Source organism: Solanum dulcamara, chromosome 4 (genome assembly GCF_947179165.1).
Source record: "Solanum dulcamara chromosome 4, daSolDulc1.2, whole genome shotgun sequence".
Lineage (NCBI taxonomy): Eukaryota > Viridiplantae > Streptophyta > Magnoliopsida > Solanales > Solanaceae > Solanum > Solanum dulcamara.
This window is the reverse complement of record NC_077240.1, coordinates 24,010,759-24,030,419: the sequence shown is the minus strand read 5'-3', so window position 1 is coordinate 24,030,419 and position 19,661 is coordinate 24,010,759. Positions and strand designations below refer to the sequence as shown.

The 19,661-nt window shown below is 32.5% G+C and overlaps 1 protein-coding gene across 1 annotated transcript; it reads right to left on the bottom strand.

Annotated features, from left to right (window-relative positions):
* Positions 1-3,082: 3,082 nt before the first annotated feature.
* On the bottom strand, positions 3,083-15,683 carry LOC129887033 (ubiquitin carboxyl-terminal hydrolase 24-like). The gene is made up of 6 exons (XM_055961973.1): positions 15,325-15,683; positions 6,797-7,629; positions 6,065-6,309; positions 5,026-5,168; positions 3,997-4,173; positions 3,083-3,633 (listed from the first exon to the last, which is right to left on the bottom strand). Exons 1-6 carry the CDS (start codon positions 15,337-15,339, stop codon positions 3,445-3,447), a joined length of 1,602 nt encoding a protein of 533 aa, XP_055817948.1. The 5' UTR covers positions 15,340-15,683; the 3' UTR covers positions 3,083-3,444.
* Between the last annotated feature and the right edge of the window lie 3,978 nt (positions 15,684-19,661).

The following is a 19,661-nucleotide window of genomic DNA, read 5'->3' as shown; positions in this document are numbered from 1 at the left end:
GTGCGGAGGTATGAGAGGTTGGCCATGGATGGTTTCAGAAGAGGTATGGGTAGGCCGAAGAAATATTGGGGAGAGGTGATTAGACAGGACATGGCGCAGTTACAGCTTACCGAGGACATGACCTTAGATAGGAGGGTGTGGAGGACCCATATTAGGGTAAAAGGCTAGTACATAGTCTCGTTATTCTTCCGTATTAGTAGGCGCATTAGCGCACTATAATTTCTTGTGCTCTGATTTCTATTATTATCTATTACTTTCTGTACTTTGATTACTCTATTTTATTTGTGTCGCTTTCGTTATTTGCTTTCTCATATCGCTTTGAACTTCTTAGCCTTATCCGATCTCTTCTTATGCTTCTATTGAGCCGAGGGTCTCTCAGAAACAGCTGTCCTACCTTGGTAGGAGTAATGTTTGCATACACTTTACCCTCCCCAAATCCTACGATGTGGGATTTCACTGGGTTGTTGTATTCGAGGACCGTTAGTGCGTATTTCTCGAACTAAGATGATATGGATCTCCTTGAGATTTATTTGATCTCCATTGATCTTTTCGAATATTCCTTGAATTTGCAAAATAATCGAGATGCCTCTTCAAGGCAATATATTACCCTTTATATAGGTATAAGCGTTTAGGGTAGAGTAGCCTCGAAGAATCCTAATTGAGATTGAACTCATTTTATAGAGTCCTATAAAATATCGATGTCTACAAATGCCCCCTACTTCAAGACTTGTCGGAGTGAAAACATGATGAAAATCAAAGACGAGACTTGAAGTACCCATAAGATGAAGCACAAATATGGTCCTACTGGGCATGCCAGAATTGTTTGCAATAAATTTTAAATATATGAAAAATAAATCAACCATAAATAAAATATGAAAAAACAAGAATATTTTTTATAAATGGTGCGGGTACAATTCTGCTCCTCCTTTGATTCTTCTCCCTATTTTCTTCTTGATTCGAGGATCGTTAGTGACGTATTTCTCGAACTAAGATGATATAGACCTCCTTTTGATTTATTTGATCTCCATTGATCTGTGTAAATATTTCATGAATTTGCGGAATATTAGAGATGCCTCTTCAAGAGAATATATTACTTTTTATGGTTTAGGATAGAATAGCCTCCAAAAATTCTAATTGAAATTGAACTCATTTTGTGGAGTCCTACAAAATTTCGATATCTACACATATATAGTAAGTAATAATTTATTAATGTTTTTTTCTTATGTTTCTTTTCCTAATTTTGAGCTCACAATGGTTATGGAAATTTGGTCATATAACAGATTTTCCATGAAGAGGAGGTTTAACCCAACAAAATCAATTACAAAATCGGGTAGCTAGCGCTTGGCGGAATGAATAAGATTCATTCAATCTTAATGAGAAGTTTTGATCTAAAATTTTTAAAATGCAAAAATGGCTTGATAAAAAATCTCATTCTTTATGGCCCTATTCGATACCAATATGAATTCATCATGTTATCGAATACTAAATAATTGTTCCAAAATATCAATTTTAAACAAATAAACCATAAAGTTGTAATACATTGGACCCTAAAAGCAAACCTAGTTCTAAAGAACCTTGGCACTAAGGAGAGTTTAACAAAAGCATTGTGTGAGTATGAGTTCTTGACAACTCAACCAACAAACTTTCATAATCTCTCTTTACTCCTAAATTTAGAATTCTACTTTTTCATAATTTGCAAGAAAAAATAAAATATTGAACTTCTGAATATGACCATTTCGAGGTCTTATCAGCAACAAAAAATTCAAGAGTTTAAAATTATAGATTCAATTATTAATATTTTTAATAAGTAACACATTACAAGGGTGAGCATGTTTATTATCTTATAACAAGAATTTTTAAAATTTTCTTATCTTATTCTCTTTTTGGGGGGGTTCTAAAAAGGGTGAGCCTTTTTATTTTCTTATTTTTATTTTTTGCTTTTAGGTCTGTGGACTGGACCATGAAAACCTAAAAAGAGTAAAGTAACAATTCTTTAGTTGAACTCAAAGGAAAGTATCCAAACACATTCGTAATGTTATATCAAAAAAGGGGGACCAAACTATAAATTCTTACTTTTTCTCTTTGGTCCCTATACTTAAATTAAAAGATATCTTACCACCCCTACTAAAGTTAGATTTATTCTATTGTAGGACTCATCTCTAAGAATTTTCAAACAATTCTTTTGCTGTCTGTTGGGCAAGGTTTGAAAATTGACTTTATTATTTATTTATTTTGGAGGAAAAAAAGTATGAAAAAAGGGACCAAGAAATTTCATATGATTTGTTTTTTATTCCAAAAAGAAAATACAACTAATCCATCCAACACTATTTTAATTTTAATTTCCCAGTTCAACTAAAAATATTTGAGGGACCATTAAAATGGGCAATTAGGAGAATTAATAACACAATGAAACAATATAGAAAGCACAATCTTTTTGACTTATTTTTGCTTATACTTTTGCTCTTTGACTACAAAGTAATACAAGAATCAATAAAATAGTACTCTATGCCAAATTATGATCTAAAATTTAAGAAAGAAAGAATTTTAAAATTTATGATCTAAAAAATTCATTGACCATTTGTGTGGCTATAAATCATTACATTAAGGATAAAAATATAAAATTTAAATTAAATTATTTTCAATTATAAAAAGGGACACTCTTTGTGGAAGAGTAAAAAAAATTGTTTCACGTAAATGGGACATAAAGAATATCTCTTTCATTCTACTGAAATTTAATATCATCAATATTTAATCAAGTGATGCATTTATCATGGAAAATCAAGTTTGTCTAGTTATATATACTATATATGAAGGAAATATTACTTTGTACAATTTTTCTTTATTTTTTGGAAAATCATTGAAAAGGAAGAAAAAGTTTATGGTCTAAGAAGACATTGTGACTCTTCATCATTGTTTTCAAGTACTAAGTTTGCTACTTTTCATATATAAATATATATATAAAATTGATTGGGTGATAGAGTCGTGAAAACACTAATGTCTTTCACATTTTGGACCTTAGCTCCATGGAAGAGAATACGTTACTGGTGAAACATGGAATAATTGAAATCTTAGCTCCAAACACTATCAATATAAGCAATGTTTCTATATAATATAACTGAAGTAAGGAGACACTCATATATTATCGAATAGTAAGAAACATCTAGACCTCGACTCTCACTTCAGAACAGTAAAAATTTCCTAATACAATGATGAAGAGGGAACAAAATGAAACTGGTAACAAAAATTCCATACATTTACCACATTCCATGGATGACAATGGGTGCTTCATTTCCCTGAAGACCTTGTAAGTAGAAACAGTAGTTATCTGAGACAACCCTGGAGTGCACAACACTGCAGAAGCCTGAGTGTTGCAATGTCCATGGCTTCAGAATGTCTTCTTCTATCCCAGCTCCGGTACCTAATTAGTTTAAAACAGCAGGTTGCCTATACTTGTTTAAAGAATAGAACGTAAGCTTGATCATGCAGCACTTTGCTGGTGGTGACAGCAGTAACAGAGGCATCATCAAACCGCAACCACTTCCCACTCTGGTGAAGACAATCGGCAGTGTAATGCCCCTTAGAAGCTTCCCTCCCATGGTGGGTGATTGTGGAAACGAGTTGATAATGTCGACCCTGTATGTTAAACAACAAGAACAAGATAAAAGTTTTGCCTCATGTTTTATCACATTTATCACGCCATAGTAGAAGAATGTGCTGCTTCATTGATAATGTAGGCAAAAAAGGTGATGTTTAATGGGAAGTTGATATGCACAGTTGGCAAGATTTCTGAAGAAAAATTGATGTTTGACATGTGATGCATTTCCCCACTTGAGTAAATGACAATTGAAAAGATTTCAAAATGACCTTCAAAATATTCCTTATAAACACTATAAAACTGTAACCAGAAATGTAAAGTTTGACTATAAAAAATGAAATTATTTCCCATGATTTGGTATAGAGGGTTGAAAAAAGAACTCCACTAAATTTGAAGATTACCTCAGTAGTCGAAGAGGCAAGCAAATCGCGGCTTATCACTAGTTCCAGAGGGAATTGCACCGGTTTATGCAATTTGGTACTTCCGTAGCTTCCATAACCAAACCGCTTCAGGTGTAAAATCATCATCTTAGGAAGTGTCTGTATGCTGATGGATTTTCTGGCAGTAGCCAACCCAACCTGCGAGGAAATAAAGAATGTTACAGGTCACCAACAGGACGAATGTATCCTGCCTTTATCAGCGAGAACACTAAACCAGCAATAACTTGTCAATATTCATCCAGAGGAAAACAAAGCTTATCCCGTAAACAGGAACTTTAATCAAGTGAAAATCATTTTACTGCACTTAAATTGTAATTTGCCTATGCATCCTAACAAGATCAAAAATTGGTTGTTAAGTGTCCCTGATGATCTTGTAAATGGAAGTTTCTTAAACATTTTTGAGTTTCAGTAAGCAATGCAAAGAACTTTAGGAGTAGCTTTTTGGAGCTGGCATGGAAAGAATCAAACAACTACAATAACACATGGCTCACAATCCCAACATGCATTTATGAACTCTCTAGAAGCCAGAAGGAAAGGAACCCCAGATGAGTTGAACGAAAATTTAATCACCTTTATTGACTGAAGGCTTTTTTAATCCAACCACATTAATCCTTTTGGTGTAATTTCCATTTTGTAGAATGATGCACATGAATTATTGGACTTTCATAGGCTCTCCTAACAGTTGTAATAGCGACAGCATGACTCCTTACAGTAACTCATAGCATTTCCTTATTTCTAAATTTGTGAATAATACATCATCAAAAGTAAAATCAAGAAGGATGGTGAGAGGCACAATCAATGTCCTTAACAAGAAGGAAAGGTTCTTAATGAACTAGTACACTAGAGGCCTTTGAATAGTCATTCATCTAAGATTCAATACAGTTTTATGCAGTAGGACGACATATTCAATACTTGACATTATGTACTGGACCATTCCCCAACCGCAGACAGTATTAAGCCTAATGTCCAATAGGTAGCAGAATAATTTACCTTTCCTACTGTTGTTCTATATCCCTCGAGTGTCTCCGGGGCAGAAAATAGGCAGAGAGCATCTTGAATGTTATGAACAGCTTCATGTGAAATATCCAGATGGAGCACCAAAAATGGTTGAACTGTCGCAGAGGCTTTGTTCCCTACAACAAAGTAGATTCAAAATGAAAAACTCAACCCAAGTTGAAATATAGTTGAATCGACTTCATTGGTCCAACAAATTTGTCTTTCCTACCAAAGAAGATAGATAAAAGACATTATGCGTGAGCACAACATCTAGTTGCCTCACAAAGAGCTACTCCATTTATGTCAGACTGGGAACTCTTGTTATGTAGCAAATTTAGGGTTTAACCAAAAAATAATACTGTAGGCCGATTGCTGTGGAAAAAAGTTCCCACCATGATACAACCAGAAATCACCTACCTTTGCCAATTCCCATAGTTATTCATTCTCATTTTATGCATCCATTAACAAATTTAGTATTAAGCCAGAAGTTCAAATTTTGTTATATCTTGGAATTATGAAATTAATACTAAATATACTGGTCATGTGCAATCTACATGCTCAAACAAAATGAAGAAAAACAGCATACAAGGAATTTCTGAAGTTCCCATTTTACAGATATTGTCATGTTGGCCATTTATTTGTAGTATGAATCACTAATTCTAAAGAGAGGAAAAACATCCTCAAAGCTTCTTACCGCTTCTCAAACGCTATTTAAAATTTATTAAACCTACTACTTTGTCCTTATTGTCTGAATTTTACTTAAATCGATAAGCCATATTCCCTTAAATGGTTATCACAGTTGAACCAGGATTCACATGGGCAATCCAAGATGAGAAAACTTATGGAAATACCGTAGAAAAATCACCAGGAAAATACCAATTCCAGCCCCTAGATTTGACTAGTCTAGTAGTAAGCAGCATACAGTATTTAGATAACAAGCAGATCTTTTCTTTCTTTGATGAATTAAGAGATATCATTAATCGGCATAAGTAGATGCAAAATAGTACAAGGTAAAAAAAAAAAAAAACACTACCTCTTGCTTTTACAAGACTCCTCAACTGCCCCCCAAAAATGGCACTCAAGTTTGAAGGAACAAAGTCCTGAGTTCTTGTGACTGCAGATTTGTTCTTTGGGCCAACAGTTTCCCATTCCTCATCGTCTTCCGATGAAATAAGAGATGAATTTTTCCCACTTGAACCTGATTGCCCTTCAAGCTTTAGTAATTCACCATGCATCTGATCCATTACAAAACTCAGGAACTCCTGTGCATCTTCTTGTCTGGGAAAATGTTAATAAAGGGAGTTTTGAGATACTTTATTACACAGACATGACATATTTGTCCAATTTACGCTAATTGAGAAAAAAAAACAATTAAATTATTCGGTAATGCCACTTGAGTCAGATTCCATAGACAACAATCACAGTAGAAGGAGCAAGAAAATAAACATTAGTAAAAAGAAGGGAAAGAAACCACAGTATATGCACGTCTTTTTCATCTTCTTCATTTTTTTTCCTTTTAGCAAATATAGGAGCTTGAAGAAAAAGGAGAATCAGAAGAGTCAGGTGAATGTGTAATTCATACAGTTTGGTAGCAAAGCAGTAACAAATTCCTTTGCCTTTTACTTCTCAACAGACAATGGACATCATTAAGCTATGCAAGTGCATATCAAAATGGTGACCTCACGGTCTGTCACAACAAGGACATGGAAGAACATCAAGAAAGAAGGCAACAATCACCACTAAAGAGGTATAAATAAGTACAGACCTTGGCCTGCCAGAAATGGATTTAGGCACATCAGGAGTAAATTTCTTCAGAACTGTGTCAAACATTGCTGGGCTGAAGGGCGTACCAACTTCAATACTGGTTGCATCTTTCTTCATTGAACTTGTAGAACTAGGTACAACAAACTGAGAAAGAAATCCCACAAATGCAGCTAATATTGGATACTCGGCCTTGGAAATACTGAGTATCCTTAGCTTTAGCAAAAGCTCAACAAAAGGAGAACAGGACAAAAGAGCTTGTAATGTAGCATTAAGGAAGCATAAGTTCCCTGAGTTGATTAAACCACGAGGTAGCAAGCCCCCAACGTCAACAGGCCCACCAGATACCTCTGGAGGGGCCTGTTCTGAAAGTGCATTTTTTGCTGAATTGCTAGTGGTCCCATTCAATTTTCCTTTATTTAGTAGTGCATCATCATCTCGTCCAGTAGTTCCAGACGACTTGTTAATAGCTTTAGTCTCATCTTCCGACACACATAAATTATTTAAGTCTATATTGTGTACCATTGCAGATTCTTCATGTCCGTTGACGTAGTTATCATTGTGGACATCTCCATTCTGTTTGATTTCTCTGAGTAAGTTATCTGCCCCAGCTTTCTGCTCCTTGAGAGTAGTAGAGGAATCTGAGCCTACACTCTCTTTTGAAGAAGCGGGTTGGGAATCGGATACAGCACTGAAACTACCAAAAGATAAATCAGGCATCAATTTTGAGGAATTAACTAGCACCTTTTCTTCCACGTGTTTATTCCCATCACAACCAGATGGCTGGTTCAGCAATGACTTTGTTTCATCTTCAGTAAATGAACCAAATAAAAATACCTGCAAAATATCAAGACAAAAGCAACAATGTTGGCTCGGATCCTTGCTAACCAAAATGAGAGGGGGGGTTAAAGGCAGAACCACAGGTAGTCAGTAATTTCTTCTAAAGTATCACAAAAAGCATAGCACAACCGTCGAGTAAATCTACAGAAGCTGCAAAAAAGACTGCCATTCATTCATTTTCCATCCCCATCACACCATACCAATTACTTTATCAAATATCCACCAATACTTTTTTTTTGAACTTGGTAACTTTGTATTACATTACAAGACAATAAATGGGTTGTATTGAAACCTTACATACAAGTGTACTCCTAATTTCACTTCTCTATAATTAGATTGAGTCTAGAACATCGATAAAAGAGATAGTGTCATTTGAGTATGATTGATTACACCAAAAAACTAAAAGAAGAATGCAGTTAAGTTTTAACTTTCTGCACATTGTTCACTATGCTCTCAAAACACCTTGAATTCCTCTTTCCAGATAGCCCACCATACAGCACTAGGGATAATTCTCCATCTATTTCTGTCCTTTGCATAAACCCTTTCTTCATCCCAATAATTAAAGACGCATGAAGCTCGTAAACTATGCACATGAAGTTAACAAGTATAAACCACACTTGATACAATTGGCCTGACACTGCAAATGTTAAATCCATGTACCAAGTTCATTTTTTGCCTGCAATTGTACCAGCTCCTTTGAGTCTTTACTGCCACACCCATCAGTTCAAATCCGAACTAGTCTTCAAAAGATTTGTGTAACCACAAATGTATGGACTTCATACACCTAGCTAAATGCAGACCACTTCAGTTAGCCTAGGATCAAGGAATTTCAAATACGTTTTTTTGAAGGCTATTTTCACCTCTAGTGGGACCATTCTCTGAAGGATGATATTTTGGCCCAAACTTAAACTGAAAGAAAGCGCATTTCCGAGAAAGAGGCATGAGCAAATTCATACAGCTTTTACCAGCTGAACATTCTTTTTGCAAATCATTATATAGGCACTACCGAGCAACTATCAATCAACTATGCCACAATCCCACACTACAATATGAATACTCGATATATTTCCGCTCTATGGGGGGGGGGCTTCAAAATTTAAAATTCTAACAACGACTGAGCCTTAACTTCTGATTACATTACATTCTATTCTTAGCTAAATTCATCTTAAATCTCAGAAACTGTAGCCCTTCCATAATAATGTTCTTGCATGTGATGTTTTATCTGCCCATCCCCTATTATTACATTCAATAACCACTTAGTAAAATTTCATTGGGTATGTTGTTGTCATCGTTGTTAATCTCCATAATATTACACTTCTAATCAGGAACTTTTGGAGGTGTACATTGCATGGCTAAACCATCTCAACTACTCCCACATGATATTTCCATCCTCTATAAGATGCGATGATTTCTAATCTTGTGCGTTCTTATTAATATAACATCCGTTTTTTCTACGGCACTCATTTTATGCATATCTTGGGCCAGATTAATTCTAATGATGACACCTAACTGAATGCTTACTATGCAGGACAAAGAAAAAGAAGCAAAAGGAGGCATATTCAAATTCAGGAATGCTGCAGGGCGAAAGAGGCATTTTCCATTTATGGAAAACTACCCATTGAAAGAAGCAGCTCATGGAAGATTCTTACCCAGGATCAAACAAAGAAACAAGATCAAGAAAAGAACCCTACAGTTAAGGAAGATTCCCTCCCACGTATTCATGAAAGGAAAGCAAATCGGAAGGAGCAATACATACAGACGTATCTTCTCAATCAAGGATCACCATCGTATCCCTGATTGAAGGAAATTCCCTCGGGTTATCCTAAAGAGCAAATCAAAATCAATCATGTAATTGATTCTCGCCTCTATCTCAGCAATATCAAGATCAAATCAATCACAACAAATTAGGATGGAATAATGACTTTGGCAACAATCAAGGTGAAGAATTGATCCTCTACACAGCAACGGTCATAAAGCAATTCATCACTATAAAAGAAGATCAAGATCGATGGAACAGATGTGTAACTACACTTGAGCAAGAAAAACTATTCACTCTTCCACCTTACAAAAGCACTGTACTCAATATAGTTTACTAGTAAAGAGAAAAGAAAAAGAGAGACTAGAAAAGCTATACAAGTAGAGGCTGTAACCACAGGCAAAATCTGGGAACTGTCCAGATCGAAGGAACTTAGCACAATTCATCACAACACCAACTTAGCCTCAAAGTTCATTCAAAAGCTCTAAAGGAAACCCTTGTAACCCAAGGAAACTCGACATCGCACCGGTGATCCTAACCATTATAAAACATCAGTATCAATTTATCTTTCAGTACTTTACAATATGTTACATTCTGCTTATTAGTCTAACCTGCAGGTGAGTCGACTTACGTATAGCAATAGTCGCCTAAACTTTTATTACTTACGAAAATATTTCACCCCCACCCCTCTTGAATTTCAAGTACTTACATCAATACCCAACACATAATTTAACAGGGAAAGAGTAAAAATTACCCCTCAACTATGAGAAATAGAGCAAAACATGCACTTATCATTTGTGGATTGGCTTAGATTTGCCCCTCAACTATGGAAAGTAGAAAAAAATTTCCCTCCATTTGACTTCGGTCTCAAATATAGCTTATCATGAATGGGCAGACTCATATTTACCCCTCAAAACTAACATTTTTTTCCCTTCAGTCAACCCTTTTATTTTAAGGTCAAAAATGTACTTGACTTCTATTTCTATAACAACAAGAGGAATAACAAAAAGAAAAAGAAACATGTGTAGTTATTATTTCAAAAATACACATCAAAAGCAGAGATTCACAAAATATTCTGTTTTGCTCAAAAGGATAACTAATAACTCTGCTCTCTTTCAGTTTTTGTCTTTGTAAAGATGTACAATTTCTTGTCTACTCAATTGCCTAGCTCAACGAAAAGCAAGCCTTCTTCCCAGTTGCGATTAGGAACGTCCGTATAGCATCAGTCAATTTACCGTCCAATTTCTTGTCTACTCAATTACAATTATATGCATAACTTTAGCTCACAAGAAATAAAATTGATACTTTATGCGTTTTGTTCTTTCTGGCATGGCACAATCACAATTTCTTCAGCAAGATCAGAGTTTCTTGTCAAGTGTACTCACTGATTTAAGGATTAATATTCTATTTAAGTTCAGAGTAACGATTATTTATTTTCTTGTGAAAAAATATTTGGTTTTCAAGAATTAATACTCTATTTATTTTTTGTTAAATTTCAAGAGAGTAACGATTTTCAAATAGGGAAAAGACAGGAATATGATGAGCAATTAGATGCATTAAGCTCTTTTAACCATCTTGGATCTGTATAATTTTTCTGGTTAGAATGTTGGGGTTAAGATTATTGTCTTGCAAGGTGCCATTCCATCTTAATAAAAATATATATATTTATTTTTATTGAAACTGGTAAAGATTGTATTCCTCAACAATAAGAATATGTTGGCAACCTTCAAAAAAGGAGCAAGAAAGAAAAATAAAAAGGAGATTACTTGCAATGAGCCTAACAAATCTACAAGTTCTGAATCCTCTATTTCTTTCTCTTTACACCAAAAATAAAAAGATACATCAATACAATTCCATTTAACTTTGTGAATGGAATTAGATATATCTTCATAGCTTCTGCTATTTCTCTGTTCTCGTCAGTTTAATAAAAATATATATTTTAAATGGGTATAAATAAGAAGATGGAAGTCCGTTAATTTTGAGAAGCAAATATGAGCTAGCCCCCTCATGATAAGGTATTATTTGGGACCTAAGTCAAACGGAGGGCAAATTTGTTCTACTTTCCATAGTTGAGGGGCAAATCTGAACCAATCCACTTATGATAAGGGTACATTTGGGATCAAAGTTAAAATAAGGGAAATTTTTCCCTATTTCTCAATAGTTGAGGGTCTTTTCTGGCCCTTCTCCCATAAAAATATACAGACTCTTAGGAAAGAGTGGGTAACTACCGCATCTTACGACCTAGTACAACCCTTTTGTTTCTATTGAGCATGGTAGGTAGTTGAGTTCGTTTATTTATTTAAAATTGCCGCTCGACTTCATCATTACTTTGAATTAACCCTAGTACAGTCATGAATAAGCCTTATTCTTTTCATAATCCACGGTAATCAGAATATCCAGTAACACACAAGTAGCCACAGTAATTTGACAACAACCCCACAAGCCTAAGATATACAAAAATGATCTAATGTAACTTAAACACTAGAACAAAGTTACATAGTTCTTGTTGTTATTGGTAGGTATCACATGAAATTAGTCGAGGTGCGTACAAGATGTCCCGGACACCATGGTTATCAAAAACAAAAAACAAAAAGCCTTTACATTGGACTACTTCCTCCAAAAGTCATCATAGAGAACCATGTAGAGAAACCAACAAATATTTATACAAAAAGTGGGAAAACCCCCAAGTTAAAAGTTGATTTACAAATTTACCCATCAAAAGTTGAGTAACAACTTTTCCCATTAATCAAACTACTATATTTTTTGTTTTGATAATTGTGGTGTCTGGACCAACTTGTGTGCACCACAACTAATTCCACGGGATACCTATCACCTCTCACCGCAACAGTACCAGGTAATTCTGTCCACCAAGGCTAGGATAGAGGGGAAGAAATCACCTAGTGTTTTTTTGTATCTAATGGAATTTAAACCTGAGACTTCATAATTCTCAACCCATTTCATTAACCGCTACGTCACACCCTTGGATGCTCAAACACCTACTATATGATATTTTTTGTACAAAAATGTAAACTTACATTCTAATAAATAACAAATAGGTAAAGGTATTTCATAATAATTAGTACTTCATTCCAAAATAATTGAATTGTTGGAGTATTTTTTAGTGTTCAAAACAATTGAATTGTTCACTATTCAAGATAGATGTTGGAAAAAAATTCCAATTTTACCCTTCATTAATTAAATTTCCAAGGTTGAGTTCCAAGGACTTGATTTTCTTGGAAATTTCTTAGGACATTAATGTGATTTAACTTTTCATTGACCATAATACTTTATATCTTCCCATTTTTCTCACTCATCTTCTTATCAAATTTGAAAAAAAATAAAAATTGAAAGAGAGTTAAGAAAAAAGTTGATCATGCAAACTCTCAATTCTCATTTAATTCATTCAGTTTTTTCTAGTACAAAATCCCAAAAAAGACCCTTAGAATTACTAAACATATTACTCCCTCTAGATACGTTTAGCATTTCTGGAGGTAAAATTTTTGGTCCTGACAATCTTAAAAATCTTAAAATTGGCAACAAATTTTTGGAGGTAAAAAAAATTAAAATCTCTTAACTCTCTTTCAAAAAAAATTTCAAATTTGATAGGAAGATGAATGAGAAAAATGGGAAGATATAAAGTATTATGGTCAATGAAAAGTTAAATCACATTAATGTACTAAGAAATTTCCAAGAAAATCAAGTCCTTGGAAATTTATTAATGAAGGGTAAAATTGGAAAAAACTTCCAACATCTATCTTGAATATTGAACAATTCAATTATTTTGAACACTTACTCCAACAATTCAATTATTTTGGAATGGAGGGAGTACTAATTTGGAGTTTGAAAAGGGAAAAAAGGGAAAAAAAACATGACTAATTTATGTCTTTGTTTTTTTCTTAATTCTTAAGATGTGTCATATTCCAACAATTCAATTACTTTGGAATGGAAGGAGTAACAACTAATTACTATGATAATGGTGTTGGGTCTGTTCAATTACTTATCATTATTATACTCTTCAAAACCAATATAGAATATCATTTACTTTAAATTAATCTTACCCGTTTATTTTTTCTAAAGAAGCCTCATTCGTTTTATTTAACAGTCCACTACTAACTCCGTCAATTAAAGAAATTAATGCCCAGTTGTCATTTTCTTCTTTTAACTTTTACTCCTCCTTGCAATCTTATTCTTCTCCCTGTACCTATAAATGTTCATTTATTGCTACAATAAAGCTCTCGACATGCAGATTATAAATATATTTTCTCATGCTTCTATAACAATGATCATTGCATGGCCTGTTAAGGAAATCAAGTTTTCTGCATCTGAAAAGCTAAATTGTAAGTGGAAGGTTTAAATTAGATACTATAGTAATGAGTACTTGGGATACTAGATTGATATACTATGCTTTAAGAACATATTTTTTCACTTTTCTTGATGATGAGTCTGTATTTGGGATGCATGCACTGTTTTTCGATTGCTGGTTCCTTGACCACTGTTTCACAGTAACATCTTTGATTTTCTCTTGAAAGTTTGGAACCAATGAAAGTTTCTATCTTAAATAAACCTTTTTCAGTTTTTTATTTTTTCAGATATAACATCTTATGGTATTTTAGGCTTTATTTCTACACCAACTCTATGCTTGCATTCTGGTGAATCTCTCTATGCAAGTACTTCCTCTCTGTGATATTCTGTTCATATTGTACTGGATTCTCTCATCTCCCTATCTCTCTTTGTCACCAAACACACCAAAGCAGTAAACTCCATGAAAATCTCCATTGACAGCCATTAAAAAGTTTTGAAGCTTTATCTTCGAAAATCGAATTATACGAAATTGATATTTGTTTGGATTAAGTATTATTACATACTATTGGGTATATTCTTTGGAGTTAATCCACCAATAATAAGGTGATTTGGTGAAGATTAGAGTTTGCTTTGATTGGATTTTCAGACTGAAACTCAAAGAAAAAGAAGAACAATAAGTTGTATGTATTTTATATGTTTGGTGTATATTATCTGCATGTCCAATGTATGAATGGACATACAGTGACATTGCATTAAGGCTTTAAAAATAGCAGCTACTAATGTATTAAAACAATGGAAATCATGCATTAGCAGCTAATAAATTGATCCACATTAGCTCACCATTTAGTTATATGTTTTGAGGTTCATTATTTTACCATAAAAGAAGGAAACTTCATCACTAAAAATAAATATCATGTTACTGATGGTTGCAAAGATCATTAACAATTGATAATACTATTGGCTGAACCTCACTTAAATTCGTTAATTTATCCCTCTCAGGTTACTTATCACATCTAACATTTAAACTCAATATTTTTAATCTCCCGGTCCAATATAAGGTTATATTAGATAAATTGCATAATGAATACGGTTAAAATTTATCATTCCAACTTATCACAAGATAATCAATTTCATTATACTATGAGAAAAACGTGTTTCCCAGAGAATAGTTAGCTAAGATGTTTCTGAAACAGCATGCCCCCATCTGTCAACAGAGCTTTCTTTTTCACTTCCTCCGTCACCCACAACACTATCAAAAATCAAACTACCCGATACCAGCTGAAAAACAAAAAGCAATCCCACAATTCACAGAACATATTACAAAAGAAAAAAAAAATACACATCACAAGCAAATTGCTCACAGCCAATAATAATCAAACAAAAATACACCTAAGAACCATTCCAAACATCAAAAGATTTGATTTTTTTCCCATAATCTCAATCAATCACCATATATCAGACAAAACATTGTGTCTTAAACTTAAGCAATGTGTCAAGGCCACAACTCAAGAACCAATTTTAGTACATCATTCAAAACATTCTAAATAAAACCCTAGTTCCCATCAAACTTGAACAAACTGTGAATTACCAAAATATCAAAAGAGAAATAAACATCAAGAATCAGTAATACCCACCTTAGAATCACTCATGTTGTGCAGAAATCTGTAGTGCCGGAACTGAGAGTTGATTTCTGAGTAGTATAAGCTAAAGTAGACAACTTTATGGTGAACTTGTGAGAATTCAAGGATTGCTTTGAAACCCTTGTTGCTGCATCAATATAAGACATGAAATAGGAAGATACAAAAAGGGAGAAACAGGGCATTTAAGGTTAGATGAAGAAAATCCAATTGTGAACAGGAGAAGCATCGAACAATCCCAATTCTAAGACCAATAAAGACAAGGATTGAAATAAATTGGGATTTTGGGGGGTTTTATTTTTCGTCTGTCTAAGTTTTGTGTGTGTTATTAGGTCAGTGGCTTTTAGGCAAAAAGAGGCTGCAGTCACTCTTGATATATATATATATAAGTGAGCAAATTCTAGTTTCTTAACCGCTTGGACAATTGAGAAAAATGAGAGAATCATATTGAAGGTTAAAAAAAAATTTATTTGGATATAAATTTTTTATTATTTATTTTTGAAAAGAAAAGCTTTGAATTTTTGTCTTGAGATATTATTGACATTAGTTTTTTTAACTTTAAATAATGTGTATTTAGATTTGTTTCAAGATAATTTTAAAGAGGTTAAGAATTATGTATTTATTGATTCAAAGAATCGGAGCAAAGTACTATTCTTCAACATCTAATTCTACATGTTTAGGCTTTTGAAGAAGAGATTCTCCATTGATGATCCAATATGGCATTGTTGCAAGTCTCTTAATCTAAAACTATTTGGCATATTTTTTTTATGAGGGAGAATCGTTTATTAGAATTTGAGATTATTTTAATAAGGCAATTGATTTGAGAAAAAGCTATTGAATTGAGACAGAATTTAATGATCTGATAAATGAAAAGTTCAAAAAATGGAGAAGTAAAATCATCATCTTACAAGTTCATTAGCTATATCAAGAATTCAATACGGCTTATTATAATCTTTCTTTTATTATTGACTGTATTTCACTTTAAACTCGACACAAATGGATATTTTAAAGATAATACTGATCAAGAGGTGGTTATTTGAGAGATCATAATGTAATATGATCATGACATTTAGCAATGTTTTAAAAGGCATTTCCGGGGGCAAGTTTCGAAGCAGAGCATAGTAAAAATTCACTAAGGCAATCTGTTGGGGTGAAAGTATTGTGACGTAAGTGAAAGTCCATCAGTCTGGGCGCACTCTTAGGCGTTGAATGAGTTTTTGTTTTAGGGTATGAGCTCAGAAATTCTCTGCATATTAAAATTAAAATTTCTAAGTAAATCCTTACATTAATACCAAAAAGGCACAAGATTCAACTTGTTATTAAATTTTAAGAAGTTAAAAGAACATTAAAATCTCTACTTTTTAATTCTTAGCCCTAGTTTTATTCTTTTTCTTCCTCTTTCATCAGGTAAAGGAAAAAATGATCAATATACAAATTACAAAGTAAAAATGCATCATTCTTATCACTTACTTTGGTTTGATACTTCTGATGGTAGGTTCCTTCTTCATTTTTTTTTCTTTTTCAAGTTAATTTAATTTCAGAGACTTCTCTTCAGGTTTCGCTCTATAACTCATATCCCTTATGGCTTACAATATTACACATAGCTCTCTTATTTTGATTTTTTTGTAACTATTCTTTAAACCTATTAAATATAAATTAAGTATGATTTGACATGTTTGCCCTTCTTTATATTGATTTCTTCATATTAATGCATATTATAAAAAAATAACTTATATAATAAATATTTTAAAAATAACTCAACATAAATAAATATTATTCTCCTCCTTAAGAACCGAAAGTCCTCTTCTATCCAAACTTCCACGTTTCTATTCAATTTATCTTCATGTTTCATGATGAAAATGATGGATTACCATGAATGAAATCACCATTGAATTTAATTTTTATTTGGTAATTTAAAGAACACGTGCATCTATATATAATATAATAGAATACTAATTTATTTGTGTTGATTTTGTACGAATTTATTTGTGTTGACTTATTTTTGAAGTATTTATTAAATAAGTTATTTTTTAATAATATGCTTAATATGAAGAAATTAATATAATATGGACAAACTTGTCAAATTGTAATTAATTTATATTTATTTTAAATAAACTTTAAAAATGGTTACAAAAAATTCAAAATAAGGGAAGTAAGAGCAATATTATAAACCACAGGGAAGATGAGTGTTATCGAGCAAAACCTGAAGGGATATCTCTAAAATTATCCCTATTAATTTCTACTCAACTTTTAAAAAAAGTCTAATAGATTTTTAGATAAACTGTTTTGATTATTTTCTTAGTCAATTGTTTTGATGTTGATTAACATTTTAAGATGAAGCGCTTTATGTACATTTACACTTGCTTTATATATTTTTTAAAATTTCTATGTAATTTTGTATTTTTATTATATATTTATAAAATATTAAAAATTAAAGATTCACACGGCTTACACCTAGCATTTTGAAGCTTATGCCTCACTTTGTATCTAGTTGCCTCGCGCTTTTTTAAATACTAAAATGTAGCTCATTTTTGGAATATTGATGTATTAATAATGATGTGCTTAATGTAATCATTAAATAGGATTCGTTGATCATGATTGATGCTATCAATAAATAGAGTGTTTGAATTAGGTTCACCGATTGTGATTGATGTTATCAATAAAAAGAGGTCATTTCACATGCAATGTGTTTTACGCTATTGAAAGCTAGATCCACATGAAACTAAAAGTATTTCAGAAAAGATACTTTAAAGGAGAAGGATAATTTTGTTTTGCTCACCATTATTTGCAACTATCATATATGTCCTCAAATTTTGGAAATCTATACTTTTTAAATGTTACAATTTCCTTTAGAAATCATAATCAAATTCCCTCTACAAGTATTTTTGGAATAATTACGGTGTCTAAATCAATTTGTGTGCATGTCAAGTAATTTTATGAGGTACATACTACTTTCCACATGCTTAAATATTGAATAACTCTAGCCCCTAAATCTTAAACAAATAAAAAAGAATCACATAATATCTTTGTTATGATTGAATATCTTCTCTTTTGTGTCCTCGTCTTTCTCCCTTGTGTTCTTGAGAAAGTAACGAATGTGTGTTGTAACATTTTGATATTTGTAGAGAAAAGATATAAAGTGACACCTGAAATTGTCTCGAATTTTCAGATGACATCTTAACTATGCGAGTGTTCTATTACCCCTTAAATAATTTTGAACAAATCATTTTTTGTCCACCTGATATAGAGAATGTATGAACTCTCTTAAAGAGCATGACCAATCTAAAATAATGATTATAATTTTATTTTTATAAGTATTTTATTATAAAATATAGTTTCTTGTTTTTCTTTTTTTCCTTATTACTTTTTCTTTTTCTTTTTTCTTCTTCAAAAATTCATTGTCATCTCTATTGGAACTCCTCACTTTCAATGTCACCATTTATATCACAACTCCACCTTTCTTTTACTACTGTTAGTTTAACTCTCTTCAATATTCAAACTTTATCTAAATATTTTTTTACATTTCGAACAATTTGATAAACCCATTAAATTGAAGATGATTAGGAGGCATTAGTTAGCTTTTTTATCCGGATTTCAATCAAGCATCTTTCAATTTTTGGGAAATTCATTAATTCTTTCAAAATTATAATTTCTAATTTTGAAGTTATATGAAAAGGAGATAAATTAATTGATGATACCTTCACCATTTTGAATTTGCTTAGAAAAATAATTAGTTTTGTTATCAATAACTCAACAAAGTCTAGAAAATAGTATGATTTTTAAAAAAAAGAAAAGATGCAAGAGGGACTCAGCTTGAACGTGGAGGGTAGCGTTGAGGGTGAGAGGTGAAGAAGAAGAAAGAAAATAGGGGGAGAGGGTCAACTTGACCGTGGGGGTGGGTGGGATGGGGATGGGAGGTGAAGTGGAATTTAAGGTGAATTTAAAATTAATTTTTTTAAAAAAATAATAATAAGTCAAAAAGTAAGAGAGGAAAAAAATAAAGCAAAAACTTAAAATGAAAAAAATTATATTTTAAGTTAAATTAACACATGTCACATAATGATTGGTGAAGGATAACTTGCTTTTTAAAGTCTAGGATTGATCAAAACATGATGTAATATAATCAATCAAAATTATTTAAGAAGTAATAAAACACTCCATAGTTAAAGTACCTTTTCGAAAATTCAAAACTCGCATAGTTAAAGTGCCTTTTTGAAAATTGAAAACAGCCTCAGGTGTTATTTTATGTCTTTTCTCATATTTGTAAATCATGATTCTTACCCATGAACATGAATAAATGAAACGCATCTCCTTTTTTCTTGGTAAATTAAAAT

Bases quoted from the DNA above. Each gene is read 5' to 3' on its own strand.
- LOC129887033 (XM_055961973.1), bottom strand. The intron at 6,310-6,796 runs GTCTGTACTTAT...ACATTTTCCCAG, and splicing joins TCCATTTCTGGCAGGCCAAG to ACAAGAAGATGCACAGGAGT. The intron at 5,169-6,064 runs GTAGTGTTTTTT...ACTTTGTTGTAG, and splicing joins GAGTCTTGTAAAAGCAAGAG to GGAACAAAGCCTCTGCGACA.